The 27248-nt window shown below is 53.8% G+C and overlaps 1 protein-coding gene across 2 annotated transcripts; it reads right to left on the bottom strand.

Moving 5' to 3' along the window:
• Nucleotides 1–221: 221 nt before the first annotated feature.
• RAB36 (RAB36, member RAS oncogene family) lies at nucleotides 222–25457 on the bottom strand. Of its 2 annotated transcripts, none has more exons than XM_075567878.1 (11): nucleotides 25329–25457; nucleotides 24397–24475; nucleotides 24170–24261; nucleotides 16629–16694; nucleotides 13605–13706; nucleotides 8525–8589; nucleotides 8338–8389; nucleotides 8076–8157; nucleotides 4734–4824; nucleotides 2048–2167; nucleotides 222–404 (listed from the first exon to the last, which is right to left on the bottom strand). In XM_075567878.1, exons 2-11 carry the CDS (start codon nucleotides 24454–24456, stop codon nucleotides 340–342), a joined length of 795 nt encoding a protein of 264 aa, XP_075423993.1. In that variant the 5' UTR covers nucleotides 24457–24475; nucleotides 25329–25457; the 3' UTR covers nucleotides 222–339. The 2 variants fall into 2 exon arrangements, with proteins under 2 accessions (XP_075423993.1, XP_075423994.1); XM_075567879.1 differs by having other exon boundaries at nucleotides 25233–25345.
• Between the last annotated feature and the right edge of the window lie 1791 nt (nucleotides 25458–27248).

Here is a 27248-nt window from a genome sequence, read left to right as displayed (position 1 = left end):
TAAGGCACCTTCTGTAGGACACCCAGAATGCCAGCAGGTAAAACGGTGGTGGTGACTAACATCAGGGCAGTGCCAATGGGTGTAGCACATGGGCGGCCTACTCCAGTCCTCAAGGGCCACCAACAGGTCAGGTTTTCAGGATATCCCTGCTTCAGCACAGGTGGCACAGTCATTGGCTTAGCCACTGATTAAGCCACCTGTGCTGAAGCAGGGATATCCTGAACACCTGACCTGTTGGTGGCCCCTGTGGACCGGAGTAGGCCGCCCCTGGTGTAGGATGTGCAGGGAGGGGGATTATCGCCGCTGTCCTGTGGCGCGACCGCTGCAGACCGCGCCAGTCTAACAGCAGTTCATGTTAAGCTGGGGGTCACTTTCCCTTTTCTCTGTTGAATTTGCTTCGAGTTCTGAAACAGATAAGAGAAATGTCGGTGATGGATGCCCCCCCCCCTCAGGAGTCCCTTCAAAATGGTGCCAAGCGCTATTCTCAGTGATTGTATTGCACACACTGACACTTTAGTAATCAATGTGATTATAAACTGACAGACACTGTAACTTAAACAGTCTTAGACATGTGACAAAACAGACAGTACTATAATTAAAAGCCCATTAGCTGCCAATAAAGTCCACTGATTTTCATTGGAAATCAGAAAATGATAAGTCCCAAAAATAACTTTAAATTGTGCTTTAGGGTGAAATATATAAAAAGTCACACCCAACAGCAGCTCGCAGTTTTCCTGATCAGGATCAGCTGTGGGCGTGGTAATAATGGCGTCCTTTCCCCCGTAACTCACACGGAATGGTTACATGTGGGAACAGAAAGAAACATGGTGTAATGCCTCAGTGGAAAGATTTGAGTGTTACTTAATGTGTGTGAGTGATGGTCTCAGATAGCGATGGAAATCCAGATGTAAACGGTACCACCTCAAGAGAGAAATTGTTCTAAAATGATTGGACGCTTTGAATGTGAATAGTGACCTCACAAAGTGATTGCAACACGAGAGCTTCGCAGAGCCAGGGATCACTGCAATCATGCACTGGTATACAGGCCGTCCTCAGTTATCCAACGGAATCCATTCTGGAAGTAGCGTTGGATAGTGAAACCGTTGTAAAGTGAGTCCCATGTTAATCAGCGGCGGTGAGCGTTGGATAACGCATTCCGGCGTCGGATAACGCATTCCGGCTTCGAAAAACGGCCCATAAGGAGGCATTGTAAAGCGTTGGATATGCCATTCGTTGTAAAGTGAAACGTTGGATAACGAGGACTACCTGTAATCTGTGATTCCAATTTTACATCCGCCGAGATGTCAAGAAGAATTGTTATTGTTTTTTGTATTGTGTTTTTTTATGAAACGTATGTTTTTATAGTCATCTGCCATGTCAGCCATTTATGATACTCCCCTTTCACCACTATAGCAACGTCTGTATACCAGTGCATGATTGCAGTGATCCCTGGCTCTGCGAAGCTCTCGTGATGCAATCACTTTATGTGAGGTCACTATTCACATTCAAAGCGTCCAATCATTTTAGAACAATTTCTCTCTTGAGGTGGTACCGTTTACATCTGGATTTCCATCGCTATCTGAGACCATCACTCACACACATTAAGTAACACTCAAATCTTTCCACTGAGGCATTACACCATGTTTCTTTCTGTTTTCTGTTTCAACATGTAACCATTCCGTGTGAGTTACGGGGGAAAGGACGCCATTATTACCACGCCCACAGCTGATCCTGATCAGGAAAACTGCGAGCTGCTGTTGGGTGTAACTTTTTATATATTTCACCCTAAAGCACAATTCCCTGACTAATGAAATGCCCATCTATGAGCTGCTTTACGCTTCCAGCTTTAGGAAACATTCGTTTCAGATGTAAGGGATCTACTGATACACATATACAAAGTAACCTGAGATGTGTTTAATTATTAAGCTGAGTGCAAACAAACACCTCCCTTTGGCGCCTGCTGTCCTGCTCGCAGAGCGTATACCCTCTGAAGGTGAAGCATAGAGTCCCACCCTCCTCGGCAGAGAGAGAGAGCGGTCAGACGTACGTATTAGGCTCCCGGCTCCGATTTGAGTTGTGTCCCCTCTGCTCTTCTCCAGCTCCGTTTTCATGGACAGTTCGAAGGCCAAAGCAGCTACCCGGAAAAAGAAGTCCTTCACATGCTCCCCTACGGCAGAGCAACACCAGAGCAAATGTGACTATACACACACACACACAACTATATGAATGCACACACACACACATGAATATAAAGATTCACACATACATATTTTTACACATACTGTATGAAAGTACAGTAAGCCCGTATTATGACTGTACAAACCAGTACATATACAATTCAGCAAGTTTGTTTGTTTGTCCGGCTATACAAATCCACACGCTTAATCCTAGAGCCGCCAAACTTGGCGTGCTATCTAATAGGATCAGAAGGAAGGGTGTAGGGTTTGGTATATTTGGCCCATAGAATCAGGTTGCCCCCGAACACGTGTTCGTGTGAACTTTGTTTTTTTTCATTCTAGCTCTTCAGGGAATTGTTCGATTAACTTCTAATTTGGAATGTAGGTTTATATTTGGAGGAGACATAATCGGTCCGCAAAGTACCGGATCAATACTTCCGTTTTTCTTGATTAGAGTTCAATCCCCAACGCTTTGTACTTACGTTCCACTGTGAACAGGGCGAGCGAAACAAAAGCATGCGAATAAAGAAGGGCAGAGGTTCCAAAATGGAGCCGTCGCCCACATAAGGGCCACTGTGCCTCTAGGGGTTTGCATACATTGGCTTTCCCCCCACCCCCCCTATAATAGGGCGGGCTATTTAAACCCGGCGCTGGCTAGGAGATTTCCATTGATTCTGCTTTATATCAACACATATATACAGGTTTGTGAAAAAGAAAGTACACCGTCTTTGAATTCTATGGTGTTACATATCAGGACATAATAGCAATCATCTGTTCCTTAGCAGGTCTTAAAATTAGGTAAATACAGCCTCAGATGAACAACAACACGTGACATATTTCACCGTGTCATGATTTATTTAACAAAAATAAAGCCAAAATGAAGAAGCCGTGTGTGAAAAACTAAGTACACCTTATGATTCAAAAGCTTGTAGAACCACCTTTAGCAGCAATAACTTGAAGTAATCGTTTTCTGTATGACTTTATCAGTCTCTCACATCGTTGTGGAGAAATTTTGGCCCACTCTTCTTTACAACGTTGCTTCAGTTCATTGAGGTCTGTGGGCCTTTGTTTATGCACAGCTCTCTTAAGGTCCAGCCACAGCATTTCAATCGGGTTGAGGTCTGGACTTTGACTGGGCCATTGCAACACCTTGATTCTTTTCTTTATCAGCCATTCTGTTGTAGATTTGCTGGTGTGCTTGGGATCATTGTCCTGTTGCATGACCCAATTTCGACCAAGCTTTAGCTGTCGGACAGATGGCCTCTCATTTGACTATAGAATACTTTGATATACAGAGGAGTTCATGGTCGACCCAATGACTGCAATGTTCCCACGTCCTGTGGCTGCAAAACAAGCCCAAATCATCATCCCTCCACCACCATGCTTGACAGTTGGTATGAGGTGTTTGTGCTGTTATGCTGTGTTTGGTTTTCGCCCAACGTGGCACTGTGCATTATGGCCAAACATCTCCACTTTGGTCTCATCTGTCCAAAGGACATTGTTCCAGAAGTCTTGTGGTTTGTTCAGATGCAACTTTGCAAACCTAAGCCGTGCTGCCAATATTCTTTTTAGAAAGAAGAGGCTTTCTCCTGGCAACCCTTCCAAACAAACCATACTTGTTCAGTCTTTTTCTAATTGTACTGTCATGAACTTTAACATTTAACATGCTAACTGAGACCTGTAGAGTCCGAGATGTAATTCTTGTTTTTTTTTTTTTGCAATTTCTTTGAGCATTGCACGGTCTGACCATGGGGTGAATTTGCTGGGACATCCACTCCTGGGAAGATTGGCAACCGTCTTGAATGTTTTCCACTTTTGAATAATCTTTCTCACTGTAGAATGACAGACTTTAAATTATTTGTAAATGGTCTAATAACCCTTCCCAGATTGATGGGCAGCAACAATTGCTTCTTTAAGATCATTGCTGATGTCTTTCCTCCTTGGCATTGTGTTAACACACACCTGAATGCTCCAGACCAGCAAACTGCTAAAATTTCGGCTTTTATAGAGGTGGTCACACTTGCTGATGATGAATTAATCAAGGGCATTTGATTAGCAGCACCTGTCTGCTACTTAGCATCTCAATTCCTATGGAAGCAGTAAGGGTGTGCTTAGTTTTTCACACATGGCTTCTCCATTTTGGCTTTATTTTTGTTAAATAAATCATGACACGGTGTAATATGTCATGTGTTGTTGTTCATCTGAGGTTGTATTTACCTAATTTTAAGACCTGCTAAGGAACAGATGATTGTTATTATGTCCTGATATGTAAAACTATGGAATTCAAAGAGGGTGTACTTTCTTTTTCACACAACTGTATACTGTATATAAATCATAGAATTACAGATATAATGTATCCAATTGTATCCAAACACGGACACAGACCGGCTCCGTGATCTCAGGAACCATCGTGCACAATGTGGTTACGATATCTTAAGAAGTGTCCAAATGCAGCTAGAACAGACAGACAGCTTTCCATAATATATAGTAGATGTTGGGGAGACCTTTTGTAGCCCCCACCCCCACATTCGCCCGTCCCAGATTTTGGGGACTCGCCTGTTTTTGCTGATACAGACCAGTATTCTGCCTGCATCTCGCTCGCGAACCTTAAAGCATCTCTTTCTGTCCGGTCACACTCTGCATCGCACTGCAAGAGACCGATCAACAGTACTGAGTGAAGTAGGGCACCCGGGGCAGAGCACAGGTGCGGAGCACACAGAGGCAGAGCACAGGTGCGGAGCACACAGAGGCAGAGCACAGGTGCGAAGCACACAGAGGCAGAGCACAGGTGCGGAGCACACAGAGGCAGAGCACAGGTGCGGAGCACACAGTGGCAGAGCGGAGGTACGGAGCACACAGAGGCAAAGCACAGGTACGGAGCACACAGAGGCAGAGCACAGGTACGGAGCACACAGAGGCAGAGCGCAGGTACGGAGCACACAGAGGCAGAGCACAGGTACGGAGCACACAGAGGCAGAGCACAGGTACGGAGCACACAGAGGCAGAGCGGAGGTACAGAGAACACAGAGGCAGAGCGGAGGTACGGAGAACACAGAGGCAGAGCGGAGGTACGGGGCGCACAGAGGCAGAGCGGAGGTACGGAGAACACAGAGGCAGAGCGGAGGTACGGAGCACACAGAGGCAGAGCGGAGGTACGGAGCACACAGAGGCAGAGCGGAGGTACGGGGCACACAGAGGCAGAGCAGAGGTACGGAGCACACAGAGGCAGAGCGGAGGTACGGGGCACACAGAGGCAGAGCGGAGGGACGGAGCACACAGAGGCAGGAGCGCACAGAGGCAGAGCGGAAGTACAGAGCGCACAGAGGCAGAGCGGAGGACGGAGCGCACAGAGGCAGAGCGGAGGTACGGAGCACACAGAGGCAGAGCGGAGGTACGGAGCACACAGAGGCAGGAGCGCACAGAGGCAGAGCGGAGGTACGGAGCGCACAGAGGCAGAGCGGAGGTACGGAGCGCACAGAGGCAGAGCGGAGGTACGGGGCACACAGAGGCAGAGCGGAGGTACGGGGCACACAGAGGCAGAGCGGAGGTACGGAGCGCACAGAGGCAGAACGGAGGTAGGGAGCGCACAGAGGCAGAGCGGAGGTATGGAGAGCACAGAGGCAGAGCACAGGTACGGAGCGCACAGAGGCACAGCGGAGGTACGGAGCGCACAGAGGCAGAGCGGAGGTACGGAGCGCACAGAGGCAGAGCGGAGGTAGGAGCACACAGAGGCAGGAGCGCACAGAGGCAGAGCGGAGGTACGGAGCACACAGAGGCAGAGCGGAGGTACGGAGCGCACAGAGGCAGAGCGGAGGTACGGGGCACACAGAGTCAGAGCGGAGGTACGGAGCGCACAGAGGCAGAGCGGAGGTACGGAGCGCACAGAGGCAGAGCGGAGGTACTGGGCACACAGAGGCAGAGCACAGGTACGGAGTGCACAGAGGCAGAGCGGAGGTACGGAGCGCACAGAGGCAGAACGGAGGTAGGGAGCACACAGAGGCAGAGCGGAGGTACGGAGCGCACAGAGGCAGAGCACAGGTACGGAGCGCACAGAGGCACAGCGGAGGTACGGAGCGCACAGAGGCAGAGCGGATGTACGGAGCGCACAGAGGCAGAGCGGTGGTACGGAGCACACAGAGGCAGAGCGGAGGTACGGAGCACACAGAGGCAGAGCGGATGTATGGAGCGCACAGAGGCAGAGCGGAGGTACGGAGCGCACAGAAGCAGAGCGGAGGTACGGAGCGCACAGAGGCAGAGCGGAGGTACGGAGCGCACAGAAGCAGAGCAAAGGTACGGGGCACACAGAGGCAGAGCGGAGGTACGGAGCGCACAGAGGCAGAGCACAGGTACGGAGCGCACAGAGGCACAGCGGACGTACGGAGCGAACAGAGGCAGAGCGGAGGTACGGAGCGCACAGAGGCAGAGCGGATGTACGGAGCGCACAGAGGCAGAGCGGAGGTACGGAGCACAGAGGCAGAGCGGAGGTCCGGAGCACACAGAGGCAGAGCGGATGTACGGAGCGCACAGAGGCAGAGCGGAGGTACGGAGCGCACAGAGGCAGAGCGGAGGTACGGAGCGCACAGAGGCAGAGCGGAGGTACGGAGCGCACAGAGGCAGAGCGGAGGTACGGGGCACACAGAGGCAGAGCGGAGGTACGGAGCGCACAGAGGCAGAGCGGAGGTACGGAGCGCACAGAGGCAGAGCGGAGGTACGGAGCGCACAGAGGCAGAGCGGATGTACGGAGCGCACAGAAGCACAGTGGAGGTACGGAGCCACAGAGGCAGAGCGGAGGTACGGAGCGCACAGAAGCAGAGCGGAGGTACGGGGCACACAGAGGCAGAGCGGAGGTACGGAGCGCACAGAGGCAGAGCGGAGGTACGGAGCGCACAGAGGCAGAGCGGAAGTACGGAGCGCACAGAGGCAGAGCGGATGTACGGAGCGCACAGAGGCACAGCGGAGGTACGGAGCGCACAGAGGCAGAGCGGAGGTACGGAGCGCACAGAGGCAGAGCGGAGGTACGGAGCGCACAGAGGCAGAGCGGAGGTACGGGGCACACAGAGGCAGAGCGGAGGTACGGAGCGCACAGAGGCAGAGCGGAGGTACGGAGTGCACAGAGGCAGAGCGGAGGTACTGGGCACACAGAGGCAGAGCACAGGTACGGAGCGCACAGAGGCAGAGCGGAGGTACGGAGCGCACAGAGGCAGAACGGAGGTAGGGAGCGCACAGAGGCAGAGCGGAGGTACGGAGCGCACAGAGGCAGAGCACAGGTACGGAGCGCACAGAGGCAGAGCGGAGGTAGGAGCGCACAGAGGCAGAGCGGAGGTAGGAGCGCACAGAGGCAGAGCGGAGGTACGGGGCACACAGAGGCAGAGCACAGGTACGGAGCGCACAGAGGCAGAGCGGAGGTACGGAGCGCACAGAGGCAGAGCGGAGGTACGGAGCGCACAGAGGCAGAGCACAGGTACGGAGCGCACAGAGGCAGAGCGGAGGTACGGAGCGCACAGAGGCAGAGCGGAGGTAGGAGCGCACAGAGGCAGAGCGCACAGAGGCAGAGCGGAGGGGAGGAGCGCACAGAGGCAGAGCGGAGGTACGGGGCACACAGAGGCAGAGCGGAGGTACGGAGCGCACAGAGGCAGAGCGGAGGTACGGGGCACACAGAGGCAGAGCGGAGGTACGGAGCGCACGGAGGCAGAGCGGAGGTACGGAGCGCACAGAGGCAGAGCGGAGGTACGGAGCGCACAGAGGCAGAGCGGAGGTACGGAGCGCACAGAGGCAGAGCGGAGGTACGGGGCACACAGAGGCAGAGCGGAGGTACGGGGCACACAGAGGCAGAGCGGAGGTACGGAGCGCACAGAGAATCCCTCACTGAGATACACATACAGCGACCTCTTTACTCACCAATGTGTCTTTTTTTGTCCCCACCAGGAAGATGGAGCAGGTGCCCGGCTCGTTCTCCCGGAGAGCTTCCTGCAGCCACCGCCTGGGACAGAGGGGGTAGTAAAGCCAGGCTGATCACTGAGCGAGACCTCACCTCCAACCTGCTCCCTCCTGAGCTCCCCACCCTCTTCTCTACGTCCTTCTCCCAGCATTCCCTCCTCTGCACCCTTACACTCTCTTCTACACACGGGCCGGGGGTCTCTCTGGGAATGTGGAGACTCACGTGGTGTGTTCCAAGGTCTGGATGTCGCTCAGATCAAACGCAGTGATAATAACTGCAAGGAAAGCAGAGCAAGAGGCATGATCGTGCCAGCCTCGGTATCCTCCAACACGTGGACTGTCAGCTCTGTGGCACAGGCCTGGTGTGCCGAGACCGGCTACTGTGGCTGTGTGTGATCAGACGGTCTCACCTTGCGCGCCTCTGTAATACGCCGACGCGATGCATTTGAACTTCTCCTGCCCGGCAGTGTCCCATCTGGGGGTAAAACAGACAACTCAAAGCCGCACAATATTAGGGGAACGACCGCAGGAACAGTGTTATGAGAGCGCTGCTGCAGCACGGTGCCGTAACCCACCAGGTGCAGCAGTAAAATATAGTGGTCATATAATGTTACACAGTCATGTGATTACTGTATGGGTAACCACGAAGGAGAGCAGATATCCTGCAGGTGGCAGTGTCTGTCTCCTGAGCGCGCTCCCTGCAGGTGGCAGTCTCTGTCTCCTGAGCGCGCTCCCTGCAGGTGGCAGTCTCTGTCTCCTGAGCGCGCTCCCTGCAGGTGGCAGTCTCTGTCTCCTGAGCGCGCTCCCTGCAGGTGGCAGTCTCTGTCTCCTGAGCACGCTCCCTGCAGGTGGCAGTCTCTGTCTCCTGAGCGCGCTCCCTGCAGGTGGCAGTCTCTGTCTCCTGAGCGCGCTCCCTGCAGGTGGCAGTCTCTCTGTCTCTCCTTAGCGCGCTCCCTGCAGGTGGCAGTCTCTGTCTCCTGAGGGCGCTCCCTGCAGGTGGCAGTCTCTCTCTGTGCTCTGGGCGCACTGCCTGCAGGTGGCACACTCTTTCTGTCTCCTAGGCGCACTCCCTGCAGGTGGCACACTCTTTCTATCTCCTGAGCACGCTCCCTGCAGGTGGCACAGTCTCTCTGTCTCCTGGGTGCGCTCCCTGCAGGTGGCAGTCTCTGTCTCCTGAGCGCGCTCCCTGCAGGTGGCACAGTCTGTCTCCTGAGCGCGCTCCCTGCAGGTGGCACAGTCTCTCTCTCTCCTGAGTTCGCTCCCTGCAGGTGGCAGTCTCTCTGTCTCCTGAGCACGCTCTCTGCAGGTTGCACAGTCTCTCTCTCTCTCATGATTGCGCTCCCTGCAGGTTGCACAGTCTCTCTGTCTCCTGAGCACGCTCCCTGCAGGTGGCACAGTCTCTCTCTCTCCTGAGTGCGCTCCCTGCAGGTGGCAGTCTCTCTCTCTCCTGAGTGCGCTCCCTGCAGGTGGGAGTCTCTCTCTCTCCTCAGTGCGCTCCCTGCAGGTGGCACAGTCTGTCTCCTGAGCACGCTCCCTGCAGGTGGCACAGTCTCTCTCTCTCCTGAGTGCGCTCCCTGCAGGTGGCAGTCTCTCTCTCTCCTGAGCGCGCTCCCTGCAGGTGGCACAGTCTCTCTCTCTTCTGAGCACGCTCCCTGCAGGTGGCAGTCTCTCTGTCTCCTGAGCGTGCTCCCTGCAGGTGGCACAGTCTCTCTGTCTCCTAAGTGTGCTCCCTGCAGGTGGCACAGTCTCTCTGTCTCCTAAGTGTGCTCCCTGCAGGTGGCACAGTCTCTCTGTCTCCTAAGTGTGCTCCCTGCAGGTGGCACAGTCTCTCTCTCTCCTGAGCACGCTCCCTGCAGGTGGCACAGTCTCTCTGTCTCCTGAGCGTGCTCCCTGCAGGTGGCACAGTCTCTCTGTCTCCTGGGTGTGCTCCCTGCAGGTGGCACAGTCTCTCTCTCTCCTGAGCGCGCTCCCTGCAGGTGGCAGTCTCTCTCTCCTGAGCGCGCTCCCTGCAGGTGGCACAGTCTCTCTCTCTCCTGAGCGCGCACCCTGCAGGTGGCACAGTCTCTCTCTCTCTCTCCTGAGTGCGCTCCCTGCAGGTGGCATAGTCTCTCTCTCTCCTGAGGGCGCTCCCTGCAGGTGGCACAGTCTCTCTGTCTCCTGAGTGCGCTCCCTGCAGGTGGCAGTCTCTGTTTCCTAAGTGTGCTCCCTGCAGGTGGCACAGTCTCTCTGTCTCCTAAGTGTGCTCCCTGCAGGTGGCACAGTCTCTCTGTCTCCTAAGTGTGCTCCCTGCAGGTGGCACAGTCTCTCTCTCTCCTGAGCACGCTCCCTGCAGGTGGCACAGTATCTCTCTCTCCTGAGCGCGCTCCCTGCAGGTGGCAGTCTCTCTGTCTCCTGAGCGTGCTCCCTGCAGGTGGCACAGTCTCTCTGTCTCCTAAGTGTGCTCCCTGCAGGTGGCACAGTCTCTCTGTCTCCTAAGTGTGCTCCCTGCAGGTGGCACAGTCTCTCTGTCTCCTAAGTGTGCTCCCTGCAGGTGGCACAGTCTCTCTGTCTCCTAAGTGTGCTCCCTGCAGGTGGCACAGTCTCTCTGTCTCCTAAGTGTGCTCCCTGCAGGTGGCACAGTCTCTCTCTCTCCTGAGCACGCTCCCTGCAGGTGGCACAGTCTCTCTGTCTCCTGAGCGTGCTCCCTGCAGGTGGCACAGTCTCTCTGTCTCCTGGGTGTGCTCCCTGCAGGTGGCACAGTCTCTCTCTCTCCTGAGCACGCTCCCTGCAGGTGGCAGTCTCTCTCTCCTGAGTGCGCTCCCTGCAGGTGGCACAGTCTCTCTCTCTCCTGAGCGTGCACCCTGCAGGTGGCACAGTCTCTCTGTCTCCTAAGTGTGCTCCCTGCAGGTGGCACAGTCTCTCTCTCTCCTGAGCACGCTCCCTGCAGGTGGCACAGTCTCTCTGTCTCCTGAGCGTGCTCCCTGCAGGTGGCACAGTCTCTCTGTCTCCTGGGTGTGCTCCCTGCAGGTGGCACAGTCTCTCTCTCTCCTGAGCACGCTCCCTGCAGGTGGCAGTCTCTCTCTCCTGAGTGCGCTCCCTGCAGGTGGCACAGTCTCTCTCTCTCCTGAGCGTGCACCCTGCAGGTGGCACAGTCTCTCTCTCTCTTCTGAGTGCGCTCCCTGCAGGTGGCACAGTCTCTCTCTCTCTCCTAAGTGTGCTCCCTGCAGGTGGCACAGTCTCTCTGTCTCCTAAGTGTGCTCCCTGCAGGTGGCACAGTCTCTCTCTCTCCTGAGCACGCTCCCTGCAGGTGGCACAGTCTCTCTGTCTCCTGAGCGTGCTCCCTGCAGGTGGCACAGTCTCTCTCTCTCCTGAGCACGCTCCCTGCAGGTGGCACAGTCTCTCTGTCTCCTGGGTGTGCTCCCTGCAGGTGGCACAGTCTCTCTCTCTCCTGAGCACGCTCCCTGCAGGTGGCAGTCTCTCTCTCCTGAGTGCGCTCCCTGCAGGTGGCACAGTCTCTCTCTCTCCTGAGCGTGCACCCTGCAGGTGGCACAGTCTCTCTCTCTCTTCTGAGTGCGCTCCCTGCAGGTGGCACAGTCTCTCTCTCTCCTGAGTGCGCTCCCTGCAGGTGGCACAGTCTCTCTGTCTCCTGAGTGCGCTCCCTGCAGGTGGCAGTCTCTGTTTCCTGAGCGCGCTCCCTGCAGGTGGCACAGTCTCTCTGTCTCCTGAGTGCGCTCCCTGCAGGTGGCACAGTCTCTCTGTTTCCTGAGCGCGCTCCCTGCAGGTGGCACAGTCTCTCTCTCTCCTGAGCGCGCACCCTGCAGGTGGCACAGTCTCTCTCTCTCTCTCCTGAGTGCGCTCCCTGCAGGTGGCATAGTCTCTCTCTCTCCTGAGTGCGCTCCCTGCAGGTGGCACAGTCTCTCTGTCTCCTGAGCGCGCTCCCTGCAGGTGGCACAGTCTCTCTCTCTCCTGAGCACGCACCCTGCAGGTGGCACAGTCTCTCTCTCTCTCTCCTGAGTGCGCGCCCTGCAGGTGGCATAGTCTCTCTCTCTCCTGAGTGCGCTCCCTGCAGGTGGCACAGTCTCTCTGTCTCCTGAGTGCGCTCCCTGCAGGTGGCAGTCTCTGTTTCCTGAGCGCGCTCCCTGCAGGTGGCACAGTCTCTCTGTCCCCTAAGTGTGCTCCCTGCAGGTGGCACAGTCTCTCTGTCTCCTAAGTGTGCTCCCTGCAGGTGGCACAGTCTCTCTGTCTCCTGAGCGTGCTCCCTGCAGGTGGCACAGTATCTCTCTCCTGAGCACGCTCCCTGAAGGTGGCAGTCTCTCTCTCCTGAGTGCGCTCCCTGCAGGTGGCACAGTCTCTCTCTCTCCTGAGCGTGCACCCTGCAGGTGGCACAGTCTCTCTCTCTCTTCTGAGTGCGCTCCCTGCAGGTGGCACAGTCTCTCTCTCTCCTGAGTGCGCTCCCTGCAGGTGGCACAGTCTCTCTGTCTCCTGAGTGCGCTCCCTGCAGGTGGCAGTCTCTGTTTCCTGAGCGCGCTCCCTGCAGGTGGCACAGTCTCTCTCTCTCCTGAGCGCGCACCCTGCAGGTGGCACAGTCTCTCTGTCTCCTGAGTGCGCTCCCTGCAGGTGGCAGTCTCTGTTTCCTGAGCGCGCTCCCTGCAGGTGGCACAGTCTCTCTCTCTCCTGAGTTCGCTCCCTGCAGGTGGCACAGTCTCTCTCTCTCTCCTGAGTGCGCTCCCTGCAGGTGGCACAGTCTCTCTCTCTCCTGAGTGTGCTCCCTGCAGGTGGCACAGTCTCTCTCTCTCCTGAGCACGCTCCCTGCAGGTGGCACAGTCTGTCTCCTGAGCACGCTCCCTGCAGGTGGCACAGTCTCTCTCTCTCCTGAGTGCGCTCCCTGCAGGTGGCACAGTCTCTCTGTCTCCTGAGCGCGCTCCCTGCAGGTGGCACAGTCTCTCTCTCTCCTGAGTGCGCTCCCTGCAGGTGGCACAGTCTCTCTGTCTCCTAAGTGCGCTCCCTGCAGGTGGCACAGTCTCTCTCTCTCCTGAGCACGCTCCCTGCAGGTGGCACAGTCTCTCTGTCTCCTGAGTGCGCTCCCTGCAGGTGGCACAGTCTCTCTCTCTCCTGAGCGCGCTCCCTGCAGGTGGCACAGTCTCTCTCTCTCTCTCCTGAGCACGCTCCCTGCAGGTGGCACAGTCTCTCTCTCTCCTGAGCGCGCTCCCTGCAGGTGGCACAGTCTCTCTCTCTCTCCTGAGTGCGCTCCCTGCAGGTGGCACAGTCTCTCTCTCTCTCCTGAGTGCGCTCCCTGCAGGTGGCACAGTCTCTCTCTCTCCTGAGTGCGCTCCCTGCAGGTGGCACAGTCTCTCTCTCTCCTGAGTGCGCTCCCTGCAGGTGGCACAGTCTCTCTGTCTCTTGATCGCGCTCCCTGCAGGTGGCAGTCTCTCTGTCTCCTGAGCGCGCTCCCTGCACGTGGCAGGTGTGACAGGTGCCAGCTGTTCCCAGGCCTGTTCTGCCCTCACTTACATCTGCAGGTTAAACGGGATCCCAGAAATCTCAAATCGCTCAATCTCAAAATCCACACCGATCGTCGCTTTATAATCCCGATCAAATGCGTCCTTGCAGAACCTGCAGAACCGAGGGGTGCACAGGGAGGAGAGAGGGGTGCACAGGGAGGAGCGAGGGGTGCACAGGGAGGAGAGAGGGGTGCACAGGGAGGAGCGAGGGGTGCACAGGGAGGAGAGCGGGGTGCACAGGGAGGAGAGAGGGGTGCACGGGGAGGAGAGAGGGGGTAAGGAAGCACATGGGGCAGAGGAGGTGAGAGGGAGGAATGTCACTAGCAGAATCAAATGAAGAATGTAGCGCAGGGTGGCACAGAGGAAGCGCATTGAGCAGGGTGGCACAGAGGAAGCGCACTGAGCAGGGTGGCACAGAGGAAGCGCATTGAGCAGGGTGGCACAGAGGAAGCGCACTGAGCAGGGTGGCACAGAGGAAGCGCACTGAGCAGGATGGCACAGAGGAAGCGCATTGAGCAGGGTGGCACAGAGGAAGCGCACTGAGCAGGATGGCACAGAGAAAGCGCACTGAGCAGGGTGGCACAGAGGAAGTGCACTGAGCAGGGTGGCACAGAGGAAGCGCACTGAGCAGGGTGGCACAGAGGAAGCGCACTGAGCAGGATGGCACAGAGGAAGCGCACTGAGCAGGTTGGCACAGAGAAAGCACACTGAGCAGGGTGGCACAGAGGAAGCGCACTGAGCAGGGTGGCGCAGAGGAAGCGCACTGAGCAGGATGGCACAGAGAAAGCGCACTGAGCAGGATGGCATAGAGAAAGCGCACTGAGCAGGGTGGCACAGAGGAAGCGCACTGAGCAAGGTGGCACAGAGGAAGCGCACTGAGCAGGGTGGCACAGAGAAAGCACACTGAGCAGGGTGGCACAGAGGAAGCGCGCTGAGCAGGATGGCACAGAGAAAGCGCACTGAGCAGGATGGCACAGAGAAAGCGCACTGAGCAGGATGGCACAGAGAAAGCGCACTGAGCAGGATGGCACAGAGAAAGCGCACTGAGCAGGATGGCACAGAGGAAGCGCACTGAGCAGGATGGCACAGAGGAACTGCACTGAGCAGGATGGCACAGAGAAAGCGCACTGAGCAGGATGGCACAGAGGAAGCGCGCTGAGCAGGATGGAACAGAGAAAGCGCACTGAGCAGGGTGGCACAGAGGAAGCGCACTGAGCAGGATGGCACAGATGAAGCGCACTGAGCAGGGTGGCACAGAGGAAGCGCACTCCGCAGGGTGGCACAGAGGAAGCGCACTGAGCAGGATGGCACAGAGGAACTGCACTGAGCAGGATGGCACAGAGAAAGCGCACTGAGCAGGATGGCACAGAGGAAGCGCGCTGAGCAGGATGGCACAGAGAAAGCGCACTGAGCAGGGTGGCACAGAGGAAGCAGACTTAGCAGGGTGGCACAGAGGAAGCGCACTCCGCAGGGTGGCACAGAGGAAGCGCACTGAGCAGGGTGGCACAGAGGAACTGCACTGAGCAGGATGGCACAGAGAAAGCGCACTGAGCAGGATGGCACAGAGGAAGCGCGCTGAGCAGGATGGCACAGAGAAAGCGCACTGAGCAGGGTGGCACAGAGGAAGCAGACTTAGCAGGGTGGCACAGAGGAAGCGCACTCCGCAGGGTGGCACAGAGGAAGCGCACTGAGCAGGGTGGCACATAGGAAGTGCACTCAGCAGGGTGGCGCAGAGAAAACGCACTCCGCAGGGTGGCACAGAAGAAGCAAACTGAGCAGGGTGGCACAGAGGAAGTGCACTCCGCAGGGTGGCACAGAGGAAGCGCACTGAGCAGGATGGCACAGAGGAACTGCACTGAGCAGGATGGCACAGAGAAAGCGCACTGAGCAGGGTGGCACAGAGGAAGCGCGCTGAGCAGGATGGCACAGAGGAAGCGCGCTGAGCAGGATGGCACAGAGGAAGCGCACTGAGCAGGGTGGCACAGAGGAAGCGCGCTGAGCAGGATGGCACAGAGAAAGCGCACTGAGCAGGGTGGCACAGAGGAAGCAGACTTAGCAGGGTGGCACAGAGGAAGCGCACTCCGCAGGGTGGCACAGAGGAAGCGCACTGAGCAGGGTGGCACATAGGAAGTGCACTGAGCAGGATGGCACAGAGAAAGCGCACTGAGCATGGTGGCACAGAGGAAGTGCACTCCGCAGGGTGGCACAGAGGAAGCGCACTGAGCAGGATGGCACAGAGGAACTGCACTGAGCAGGATGGCACAGAGAAAGCGCACTGAGCAGGGTGGCACAGAGGAAGCGCGCTGAGCAGGATGGCACAGAGGAAGCGCGCTGAGCAGGATGGCACAGAGGAAGCGCGCTGAGCAGGATGGCACAGATGAAGCGTGCTGAGCAGGGGGCACAGAGGAAGCGCACTCCGCAGGGTGGCACAGAGGAAGCGCACTCCGTAGGGTGGCACAGAGGAAGCGCACTGAGCAGGATGGCACAGAGGAAGCGCGCTGAGCAGGATGGCACAGAGGAAGCGCGCTGAGCAGGATGGCACAGATGAAGTGGGCAGGATGGCACAGATGAAGCGCACTGAGCAGGGTGGCACAGATGAAGTGGGCAGGGTGGCACAGAGGAAAAGCCCTGAGCAGGATGGCACAGATGAAGTGGGCAGGGTGGCACAGAGGAAGCGCACTGAGCAGGGTGGCACAGATGAAGTGGGCAGGGTGGCACAGATGAAGCGCGCTGAGCAGGGTGGCACAGATGAAGTGGGCAGGGTGGCACAGATGAAGCGCGCTGAGCAGGGTGGCACAGATGAAGTGGGCAGGGTGGCACAGATGAAGTGGGCAGGGTGGCACAGAGGCAGCGCACTGGGCAGGGTGGCACAGAGGAAGTGGGCAGGGTGGCACAGAGGAAGCGCGCTGAGCAGGATGGCACAGAGGAAGTGGGCAGGGTGGCACAGAGGAAGCGCGCTGAGCAGGATGGCACAGAGGAAGTGGGCAGGGTGGCACAGAGGAAGCGCGCTGGGCAGGGTGGCAGTAGGATTTACCTATTAATCAGGCTGGTTTTCCCCACGTACAGATCCCCCACCAGCACAACCTTCGCCATCTTCAGTCTGCAAAACATCTCAGTTACTGTGCACATCAGAGACTGGCAGTGTGTGCGTGTGCAGTGCGTGTCACAGAGAGGTGGCAGTGTGTGTGCGTGTGCAGTGCGTGTCACAGGAGACTGGCAGTGTGTGCGTGTGCAGTGCGTGTCACAGAGAGGTGGCAGTGTGTGTGCGTGTGCAGTGCGTGTCACAGGAGACTGGCAGTGTGTGCGTGTGCAGTGCGTGTCACAGAGAGGTGTCAGTGTGTGTGCGTGTGCAGTGCGTGTCACAGGAGACTGGCAGTGTGTGCGTGTGCAGTGCGTGTCACAGGAGACTGGCAGTGTGTGCGTGTGCAGTGCGTGTCACAGAGAGGTGTCAGTGTGTGTGCGTGTGCAGTGCGTGTCACAGAGAGGTGGCAGTGTGTGCGTGTGCAGTGCGTGTCACAGAGAGGTGTCAGTGTGTGCGTGTGCAGTGCGTGTCACAGGAGACTGTCAGTGTGTGCGTGTGCAGTGCGTGTCACAGAGAGGTGTCAGTGTGTGCGTGTGCAGTGCGTGTCACAGAGAGGTGTCAGTGTGTGCGTGTGCAGTGCGTGTCACAGAGAGGTGGCAGTGTGTGCGTGTGCAGTGCGTGTCACAGAGAGGTGTCAGTGTGTGCGTGTGCAGTGCGTGTCACAGGAGACTGTCAGTGTGTGCGTGTGCAGTGCGTGTCACAGAGAGGTGTCAGTGTGTGCGTGTGCAGTGCGTGTCACAGAGAGGTGTCAGTGTGTGCGTGTGCAGTGCGTGTCACAGAGAGGTGTCAGTGTGTGCGTGTGCAGTGCGTGTCACAGGAGACTGTCAGTGTGTGCACGCGTGCAGTGCGTGTCACAGAGAGGTGTCAGTGTGTGCACGTGTGCAGTGCGTGTCACAGAGAGGTGTCAGTGTGTGCGTGTGCAGTGCGTGTCCTGGAGACTGTCTGTGTGTGCACGTGTGCAGTGCGTGTCACAGAGAGGTGTCAGTGTGTGCACGCGTACAGTGCGTGTCACAGGAGACTGTCTATGTGTGCACGTGTACAGTGCGTGTCACAGAGAGGTGTCAGTGTGTGCACGCGTGTAGTGCGTGTCAAAGGAGACTGTCAGTGTGTGCACGTGTGCAGTGCGTGTCAAAGAGAGATGTCACTGTCACATGAGGTCTCTCACAGGAGACTGTCAGTGTGTGTACGTGTGCAGTGCGTGTCACAGGAGACTGTCAGTGTGTGCACGTGTGCACGTGTGCAATGCGTGTCACAGGAGACAGTCAGTATGTGTACGTGTGCAGTGCGTGTCACAGAGAGATTTTACTGTCACATGAGGTCTCTCACAGGAGACTGTCAGTGTGTGCAGTGCGTGTCACAGAGAGATGTCACTGTCACATGAGGTCTCTCACAGGAGACTGTCAGTGTGTGCAGTGCGGGTCACAGAGAGATGTCACTGTCACATGAGGTCTCTCATGGAGACTGTCAGTGTGTGTACGTGTGCAGTGCGTGTCACAGAGACATGTCACTGTCACATGAGGTCTCTCACAGGAGACTTTCAGTGTGTGCAGTGCATGTCACAGAGATGTCACTGTCACATGAGATCTCTCACAGGAGACTGTCAGTGTGTGCAGTGTGTGTCACAGAGAGATGTCACTGTCACATGAGGTCTCTCACAGGAGACTGTCAGTGTGTGCACGTGTGCAGTGCGTGTCACAGGAGACTGTCAGTGTGTGTACGTGTGCAGTGCGTGTCACAGAGAGATGTCACTGTCACATGAGGTCTCTCACAGGAGACTGTCAGTGTGTGCAGTGCGTGTCACAGAGATGTCACTGTCACATGAGGTCTCTCACAGGAGACTGCCAGTGTGTGTACGTGTGTGCGCAGTGCGTGTCACAGAGATGTCACTGTCACATGAGGTCTCTCACAGGAGACTGTCAGTGTGTGCACGTGTGCAGTGCGTGTCACAGAGATGTCACTGTCACATGAGGTCTCTCACAGGAGACTGTCAGTGTGTGCACGTGTGCAGTGCGTGTCACAGAGAGATGTCACTGTCACATGAGGTCTCTCACGGGAGACTGTCAGTGTGTGCACGTGTGCAGTGCGGGTCACAGAGAGATGTCACTGTCACATGAGGTCTCTCACAGGAGACTGTCAGTGTGTGTACGTGTGCAGTGCGTGTCACAGAGAGATGTCACTGTCACATGAGGTCTCTCACGGGAGACTGTCAGTGTGTGCACGTGTGCAGTGCGTGTCACAGAGATGTCACTGTCACATGAGGTCTCTCATTGGGATTGACCCGGCGGTCTTAGTACACGTTGGCACCAATGACAAAGTTAGAGAAAGATGGAGGGTCCTAAAAAATGATTACATTGATCTAGGCCAAAAGCTTAAGGCAAGGACCTCCAAGGTAGTATTTTCTGAAATACTACCAGTGCCATGCGCTACAGCAGGGAGACAGTCAGAGATCAGGGAGGTTAATGCATGGCTAAGAAAGTGGTGCAGGAAGGAGGGGTTTGGGTTTTTAGAGCACTGGGACTCCTTTTCTGAGAGGTGCCATCTATATTCTAGGGACGAATTGCACCTCAATGAAGAGGGATCTTCTGTGCTAGGGGGGAGAATGCTAAAAAGGTTGGAGGAGATTTTAAACTAGGATGGAGGGGGGAGGGGAATGAAACAGATAATGAACTAAATGGAATAGATGAGGATACAAGGTGGTATGGAGGTAGAATGGGGGCAAGTGCAAGTTTGACAAGCAGTGAGACACCCATAGTAAATACAGATAATACTAGAAAACTTCTAAAGACTAAACAAAGTGGGCGCAGAAAGGAAGGAGCAGATAAGATAATAGTACAGGCTGAAAAAAACCTGAAATGCATGCTTGCTAATGCAAGAAGCATGACAGATAAAATGGGGGAGCTTGAATTAATAGCTGCAAGGGAGCAGTATGATATCATAGGCATTACTGAAACATTGTGGGATGAAACTCATGACTGGAGTTAATTTAGAGGGTTATTCTCTTTTTCGGAAGGATCGGCTAAATAGAAGAGGAGGTGGAGTATGTTTATATGTTAAACCGGATCTAAAACCTATTATAAGGGATGATGTCTATGAAGGGAATGATGAAAATGTAGAGACTTTGTGGATAGAAATTAGCAGTGGAGGTAAAAGTATTAAGAAAATGTTTGTGGGAATATGCTATAAACCACCAAATATCTGTGAGATTGAGGAAGCTAAAATACTTTTGCAAATGGAGAAGGCATCAAAACTGGGTCATGTTTGCATAATGGGGGATTTTAATTGTCCAGACATAGACTGGGGCAATGAGATTAGCGTTACAACAAAAGGGAACAGGTTTTTGGGGGTGCTTAAAGACGATTATAATTTTATAATCTATTTTATAAAATATATATAATTTTATAAATTATTGAGGAACCAACCAGGAGAGGGGCAGTTCTGGATTTGGTCATATCAAACAATGTAGAAGTAATAACAAATATTCAAGTCCTGGAACATTTGGGTAACAGTGATCATAACATGGTCTCAAAGACCTTCAACTTTAGAAAGGCAGATTTTAATAAACTGAGGACTAATCTACAAGTAATACACTGGGATTATGTTATTGCAGGAAAAATGTACAAGATAAATGGTCAGTCTTTAAAACATTGTTAGAAAAGCACACTTATCAGTGCATACCCTTGGGTAATAAGTATAAAAGAAATAAGTCAAAACCAATGTGGCTAAATAAACAGGTAGGGGAGGAAATGGACAAGAAGAGGAAGGCGTTCAGATTCTTTAAATCAGAAGGGACGGAGACATCGTATCAGAATTATAAGGAATGTAACAAAAATTGCAAAAGGGCAATAAAATGAGCAAAAATGGCTAATGAAAAAAGGATTGCAATAGAAAGTAAGGTCAACCCTAAAAAAATCTTTAAGTACCTTAATAACAAAAAAATGAGAAAAGAAAATATAGGACCCTTTCAGTGTGAGATGGGTAGGCAGATTATTGGAGATAAGGAAAAAGCTGAGGTATTAAACAAATTCTTTGCCTCTGTGTTTACCAGGGAAGAATCAAGTTCAATAGTAGTGCCGCAGGAGGAAGCCACAACCTCCATATTAATGAACAATTGGTTAACTGAGGAAGAAGTTCATAAGAGACTTGAAAAAAATTAAAGTTAATAAGGCACCTGGCCCCGATGGCATACATCCAAGAGTTCTCAAGGAGTTAAGCTCAGTAATAGCAAAACCATTATATTTAATATTCAAGGACTCCATTTCCACAGGCTCAGTAACACAAGATTGGCGTAAAGCAGATGTGGTGCCTATATTTAAAAAGGGAGCTAGATCACAACAAGGAAATTACAGACCTGTAAGCCTGACTTCAATAGTGGGGAAATTACTTGAAGGTTTAATACGGGATAATATTCAGGAATACCTAATGGAAAATAAAATTATTAGTAATAGTCAGCATGGATTTATGAAGGATAGATCTTGCCAAACTAACCTTATTTGTTTCTTTGAGGAGGTAAGTAGGAATCTAGACCAGGGTAATGCTGTTGATGTGGTCTACTTAGATTTTGCAAAGGCTTTTGATACGGTTTCACATAAGAGGTTGGTGTACAAAATAAAGAAAGTTGGACTCAGTAATAATATATGCACCTGGATTGAAAACTGGTTAAAGGACAGACAACGGAGGGTTGTCATAAATGGAACTTTTTCAGGTTGGGCTAAAGTCGTGAGTGGAGTACCTCAGGGATCGGTACTGGGACCCCTGTTTTTTAACTTGTTTATTAATGACCTTGAGGTTGGGATCGAGAGCAAAGTCTCCATCTTTGCTGATGATACTAATTTGTGTAAGGTAATAGAATCAGAGCAGGATGTAATTTCTCTTCAGAAGGACTTGGAGAGACTGGAAACGTGGGCAGGTAAATGGCAGATGAGGTTTAATACAGATAAATGTAAGGTTATGCATTTGGGATACAAGAATAAAAAGGCGACTTACAAATTAAATGGAGATATATTGGGGGAATCCTTGATGGAGAAGGGTTTAGGAGTGCTTGTAGACAGCAGGCTTAGCAATAGTGCCCAATGTCATGCAGTAGCTGCAAATGCAAACAAGATCTTATCTTGCATCAAACGGGCAATGGATGGAAGGGAAGTAAACATAATTATGCCCCTTTACAAAGCATTAGTAAGACCACACCTTGAATATGGAGTACAATTTTGGGCACCAATCCTAAGAAAAGACATTATGGAACTAGAGAGTGCAGAGAAGAGCCACCAAATTAATAAAGGGGATGGACATTCTAACTTATGAGGAGAGGCTAGCTAAATTAGATTTATTTACATTAGAAAAGAGGCGTGTAAGAGGGGATATGATAACTATATACAAATATATTCAGGGACAATACAAGGAGCTTTCAAAAGAACTATTCATCCCATGGGCAGTACAAAGGACTCGGGCCATCCCATAAGGTTGGAGGAAAGGAAATTTCACCAGCAACAAAGGAAAGGGTTCTTTACAGTAAGAGCAGTTAAAATGTGGAATTCATTACCCATGGAGACTGTGATGGCAGATACAATAGATTTGTTCAAAAAAAGGTTGGACATCTTTTTAGATGGGAAAGGTATACAGGGATATACCAAATAAGTATACATGGGAAGGATGTTGGTCCAGGGATTAATCCGATTGACAATTCTTGGAGTCAGGAAGGAATTAATTTTTCCCCTCAATGGGGTTTTTTGTTTGCCTTCCTCTGGATCAATAAGTATAGATATAGGATAAAGTATCTGTTGTCTAAATTTAGCATAGGTTGAACTTGATGGACGGAAGTCTTTTTTCAACCTCATCTACTATGTTAACTAACAGGAGATTGTCAGTGTGTGCATGTGGGCAGTGCGTGTCACAGAGATGTCACTGTCACATGAGGTCTCTCACAGGACTGTCAGTGTGTGCACGTGTGCAGTGCGTGTCACAGGAGACTGTCAGTGTGTGCAGTGCGTGTCAGAGGAGACTGTCAGTGTGTGCACGTGTGCAGTGCGTGTCACAGGAGACTGTCAGTGTGTGCACTTGTGCAGTGCGTGTCACAGAGAGATGTCACTGTCACATGAGGTCTCTCACAGGAGACTGTCAGTGTGTGCAGTGCGTGTCAGAGGAGACTGTCAGTGTGTGCACACGTGTGCAGTGCGTGTCACAGGAGACTGTCAGTGCGTGCACGTGTGCAGTGCGTGTCACAGAGAGATGTCACTGTCACATGAGGTCTCTCACAGGAGACTGTCAGTGTGTGCAGTGCGTGTCCCAGGAGACTGTCACTGTGTGCACGTGTGCAGTGCGTGTCACAGAGAGATGTCACTGTCACATGAGGTCTCTCACAGGAGACTGTCAGTGTGTGCACGTGTGCAGTGCGTGTCACAGGAGACTGTCAGTGTGTGCAGTGCGTGTCCCAGGAGACTGTCAGTGTGTGCACGTGTGCAGTGCGTGTCACAGAGAGATGTCACTGTCACATGAGGTCTCTCACAGGAGACTGTCAGTGTGTGCAGTGCGTGTCCCAGGAGACTGTCAGTGCGTGCACGTGTGCAGTGCGTGTCACAGAGAGATGTCACTGTCACATGAGGTCTCTCACAGGAGACTGTCAGTGTGTGCAGTGCGTGTCCCAGGAGACTGTCAGTGCGTGCACGTGTGCAGTGCGTGTCACAGAGAGATGTCACTGTCACATGAGGTCTCTCACAGGAGACTGTCAGTGTGTGCAGTGCGTGTCCCAGGAGACTGTCAGTGTGTGCACGTGTGCAGTGCGTGTCACAGAGAGATGTCACTGTCACATGAGGTCTCTCACAGGAGACTGTCAGTGTGTGCACGTGTGCAGTGCGTGTCACAGGAGACTGTCAGTGTGTGCAGTGCGTGTCCCAGGAGACTGTCAGTGTGTGCACGTGTGCAGTGCGTGTCACAGAGAGATGTCACTGTCACATGAGGTCTCTCACAGGAGACTGTCAGTGTGTGCAGTGCGTGTCCCAGGAGACTGTCAGTGCGTGCACGTGTGCAGTGCGTGTCACAGAGAGATGTCACTGTCACATGAGGTCTCTCACAGGAGACTGTCAGTGTGTGCAGTGCGTGTCCCAGGAGACTGTCAGTGTGTGCACGTGTGCAGTGCGTGTCACAGAGAGATGTCACTGTCACATGAGGTCTCTCACAGGAGACTGTCAGTGTGTGCACGTGTGCAGTGCGTGTCACAGGAGACTGTCAGTGTGTGCACGTGTGCAGTGCGTGTCACAGAGAGATGTCACTGTCACATGAGGTCTCTCACAGGAGACTGTCAGTGTGTGCAGTGCGTGTCCCAGGAGACTGTCAGTGTGTGCACGTGTGCAGTGCGTGTCACAGAGAGATGTCACTGTCACATGAGGTCTCTCACAGGAGACTGTCAGTGTGTGCACGATAGTTGATAACTATCTCTATATAAAAATAAGATATTGTTCATAGAAATCTCATTAAATGTCCCGGCCCCAGGACTCACTCACCCGACGGTCCCCGCGTTGCGCTGCTGGCACGCGCTCGTCACCTGTGCATCAAACTGGGGTTTGTACTGGAGGCAAGCCTCAGGTGTGTAACACTGACAAAACCACACAGGGGAGAGAGAGGGCAGAGTCCTGAGAAATATATATACACTCACAGACACACACACATTCTCATACATGATATAGCCCTGAGACACTTCATGTGCAGGGGGCCAGGGCTGTGGACTTACCTTGGGCATCTGTGAGATGACTCTGTCTCTGCTGACAGGTGACATCTGGAGGTTCAGCATTGTGTGCAGCTTCAGGGCTCTGTGGGGGAGAAATAAATAGGGCAGGAGAGAAAAGGATTGAGAGGGGGAGACGCGGAAAAGAGAGCAGGGGAGAGAGATGGGGGTAAGAGAGTAGGAAATGAGAGGGGAGAGAGAGGGAGACAGGGCAAGAGGAGAGGGAGGGAGAGAGGAGGGAGGGAGAGAGGAGGGAGGGAGAGAGGAGGGGGGAGAAAGAGAGGAGGGGGGGGGAGAAAGAGAGGAGGGGGGGGGAGAAAGAGAGGAGGGGGGGGAGAAAGAGAGGAGGGGGGGGAGAAAGAGAGGAGGGGGGGGGAGAAAGAGAGGAGGGGGAGAAAGAGAGGAGGGGGGGGGAGAAAGAGAGAGGGGGGGGAGAAAGAGAGGAGGGGGGGGAGAAAGAGAGGAGGGGGGGGAGAAAGAGAGGAGGGGGGGGAGAAAGAGAGGAGGGGGGGGGAGAAGGAGAGGAGGGGGGGAGAAAGAGAGGAGGTGGGAGAAAGAGAGGAGGGGGGGAGAAAGAGAGGAGGGGGGAGAAAGAGGAGGGATGGAGAGAAAGAGAGGAGGGATGGAGAGAAAGAGAGGAGGGATGGAGAGAAAGAGGAGGAGAAAGGAGAGATAAGAGAGAGGAGTTAGAGGGAGGGAGGAAGGAGGGGGGAGAGTTGGGGAGAAAGGAGGGGGTGGAGAGAGAGGAGTTAGAGGGAGGGAGAGGGGAGAGGGGAGAGAAAGAGAGGCGGGATGGGGAGAGAAGAGGAGGGGGAGAGAATAAGAGAGAGATGGTGAAATACACGAGCAGAGGGGGCTGGTGCTCGGTCCCTGCCGGGTGCAGATCTAGGTTGGGGGACAGGCGCCCGGTTCCAGGCTCCTCTATCCCGGGGTCTCACCGGCCTCCGCTTCCCTGTGCCCGGCGATCGCGTCACGGTTACCAGGGTAACGGCTGGGGCACTCCATGGGCGGGGCCACTCCGGGGGGGTGGGGACAGAATGCTGGGAGGGAGTAGGACGGGCGGGGTTAGTCCGTATATGGGCGGGGTTAGTCCGCATATGGGCGGGGTTACAATGTAGTTGGGCGGGGCTGTGACACAGAACTAATGATCACATTGTATCCCTGTGTATCACACACAGATCCTCTGCCCTGAAGAGCTCATAGTCTAATCACCCGCACAGCTACCCCGTCATAGCACATTCACTCCAATGTGACACCTCGTACTGAGCCAAACCTGAGCCTCACACATCTCTTATCAATCAGAGCACAATGTCACCCCCAGAATACCCCTAAATTAGATTGTAAGCTCTTCAGAGCAGGGACTCCTCTTCCACAATGTTACTGTTGTGCACTTATTCCCATGATCTCGTCTTTGTAGTTATTTGTTATTTATATGATTGTCTAGTGCAGGGGAGCGCAAACTTTTGGAGCTGCGCCCCCCTGCCTGCTCCTGCAGCTACTCGCCCCCCCTTACTGTAAGGGGGCGGCCCAGCTGTGCGGTCAAACTCCTCCCCCCCAGTAAATCAGGTCCCAATTCCTATCTTGGCGCGCACCTCTCCCCAGCGGTGTCAGGCAGGAGAATTTGAGGTCAGAGTTTGCGACGCAGGTGTGGCCAGGCCCCCGCCGGCGGTTCAGCCAATGAGGGCAAACCAGCCGCGTGAGGTCATGGTCACGCCCCTGCAAACCCACCACCACGCCCCTTCCCGTCGCAAACACTCCCTCTCTCCCCCAGACCGCAGATCGCGGTGCAGCGCTGTGCACGCGCCTCCCCCCCCCCCCCCTGCCGGGCAAGCGTGCTACAGTGCTGACTGGGACCAAAGTCTTAGACCGGCGTCGGGTGTGACGTCTGGTCATGTGACATCCCGTCACATGGCCCCGCGGCGTCATTTGCATTGCGACGCGGCACAACACTCCTGCTGAAACCCGGTAAGTAGGTTACAGAGGCCTCATGCCTCCCCCGGCATTTAATTTAAATGCCTGGGGGAAGAGCGCGGGACTTCTGCAACCGCCCTCGCCCCCCTAGAAAAATCTAGCGCCCCCCTGTTTGGGCACCGCTTGTCTAGTATATTACTACTGTGAAGCTCTATGTACACTAATGGCGCTATATAAATAAAGACAAACATACATTATTGTCCAGGAAGAACAGGCCCGCTGCGAGATTTATTTCTAACAAATAAATAACATGTCTCAGAGATTGTAACCGAGAAAACATGTGTTAAAGGCAGTTTTTCATTAAGAAGTCCTGCAAATGTTACCCCCTAGCACAGGCAGGAATAATATATTACCTGCCAATCCGGTTATTGCGAAAAAAGGTGTGTCTGATGCTCACACAAAATAATGAGCAAGCATAAAAGTCACACATCACATACGGTTACTCACAAGAGATGTGCCCTGCTTGGGTAGGATGGTACTCACACTCACTCACACTCAATCAATGTTCATTTGATACAACTTTCCCTATGGTGATAATATTGTGTTTCTCTGAACCTTTGCAGTTTGTTTTTCTCCACAAGAGGGTGACAGATATACTCATAGACACTGAATGAACCACCTCACTACCTCTCCCCCAACCTCCTCCTCTCCCCCCACCCCCATTCTCAAGCCACACTTCTGCATCTCCATACTTTGCCAGAGAGGATGTAGGGGTCTGGTTGCCATGGTAACGCTGGATGCTGCAGCTGTAAAATAAGCTGAAGTTGTTACAATAAACCTGATTTACATATAGCCCGTGAACATAACATATAACACGTGTGTGCTAATTGTGTAAGCATTTACATGTAAAAACGTAATATACAATATCCCAACCTGCAACCCTTATT

Source organism: Ascaphus truei, chromosome 13 (genome assembly GCF_040206685.1).
Source record: "Ascaphus truei isolate aAscTru1 chromosome 13, aAscTru1.hap1, whole genome shotgun sequence".
Classification (NCBI taxonomy): domain Eukaryota; kingdom Metazoa; phylum Chordata; class Amphibia; order Anura; family Ascaphidae; genus Ascaphus; species Ascaphus truei.
Note: the sequence above shows the minus strand (reverse complement) of the source record. Positions and strands in the feature narration are given on the sequence as shown.

Bases quoted from the DNA above. Each gene is read 5' to 3' on its own strand.
- RAB36 (XM_075567878.1), bottom strand. From the start codon at position 24,456: ATGCTGAACCTCCAGATGTCACCTGTCAGCAGAGACAGAGTCATCTCA. The intron at 16,695-24,169 runs GTGAGTGAGTCC...GATGTTTTGCAG, and splicing joins CGCAACGCGGGGACCGTCGG to ACTGAAGATGGCGAAGGTTG. The intron at 8,158-8,337 runs GTGAGTCTCCAC...CCTCTGTCCCAG, and splicing joins CAGACCTTGGAACACACCAC to GCGGTGGCTGCAGGAAGCTC.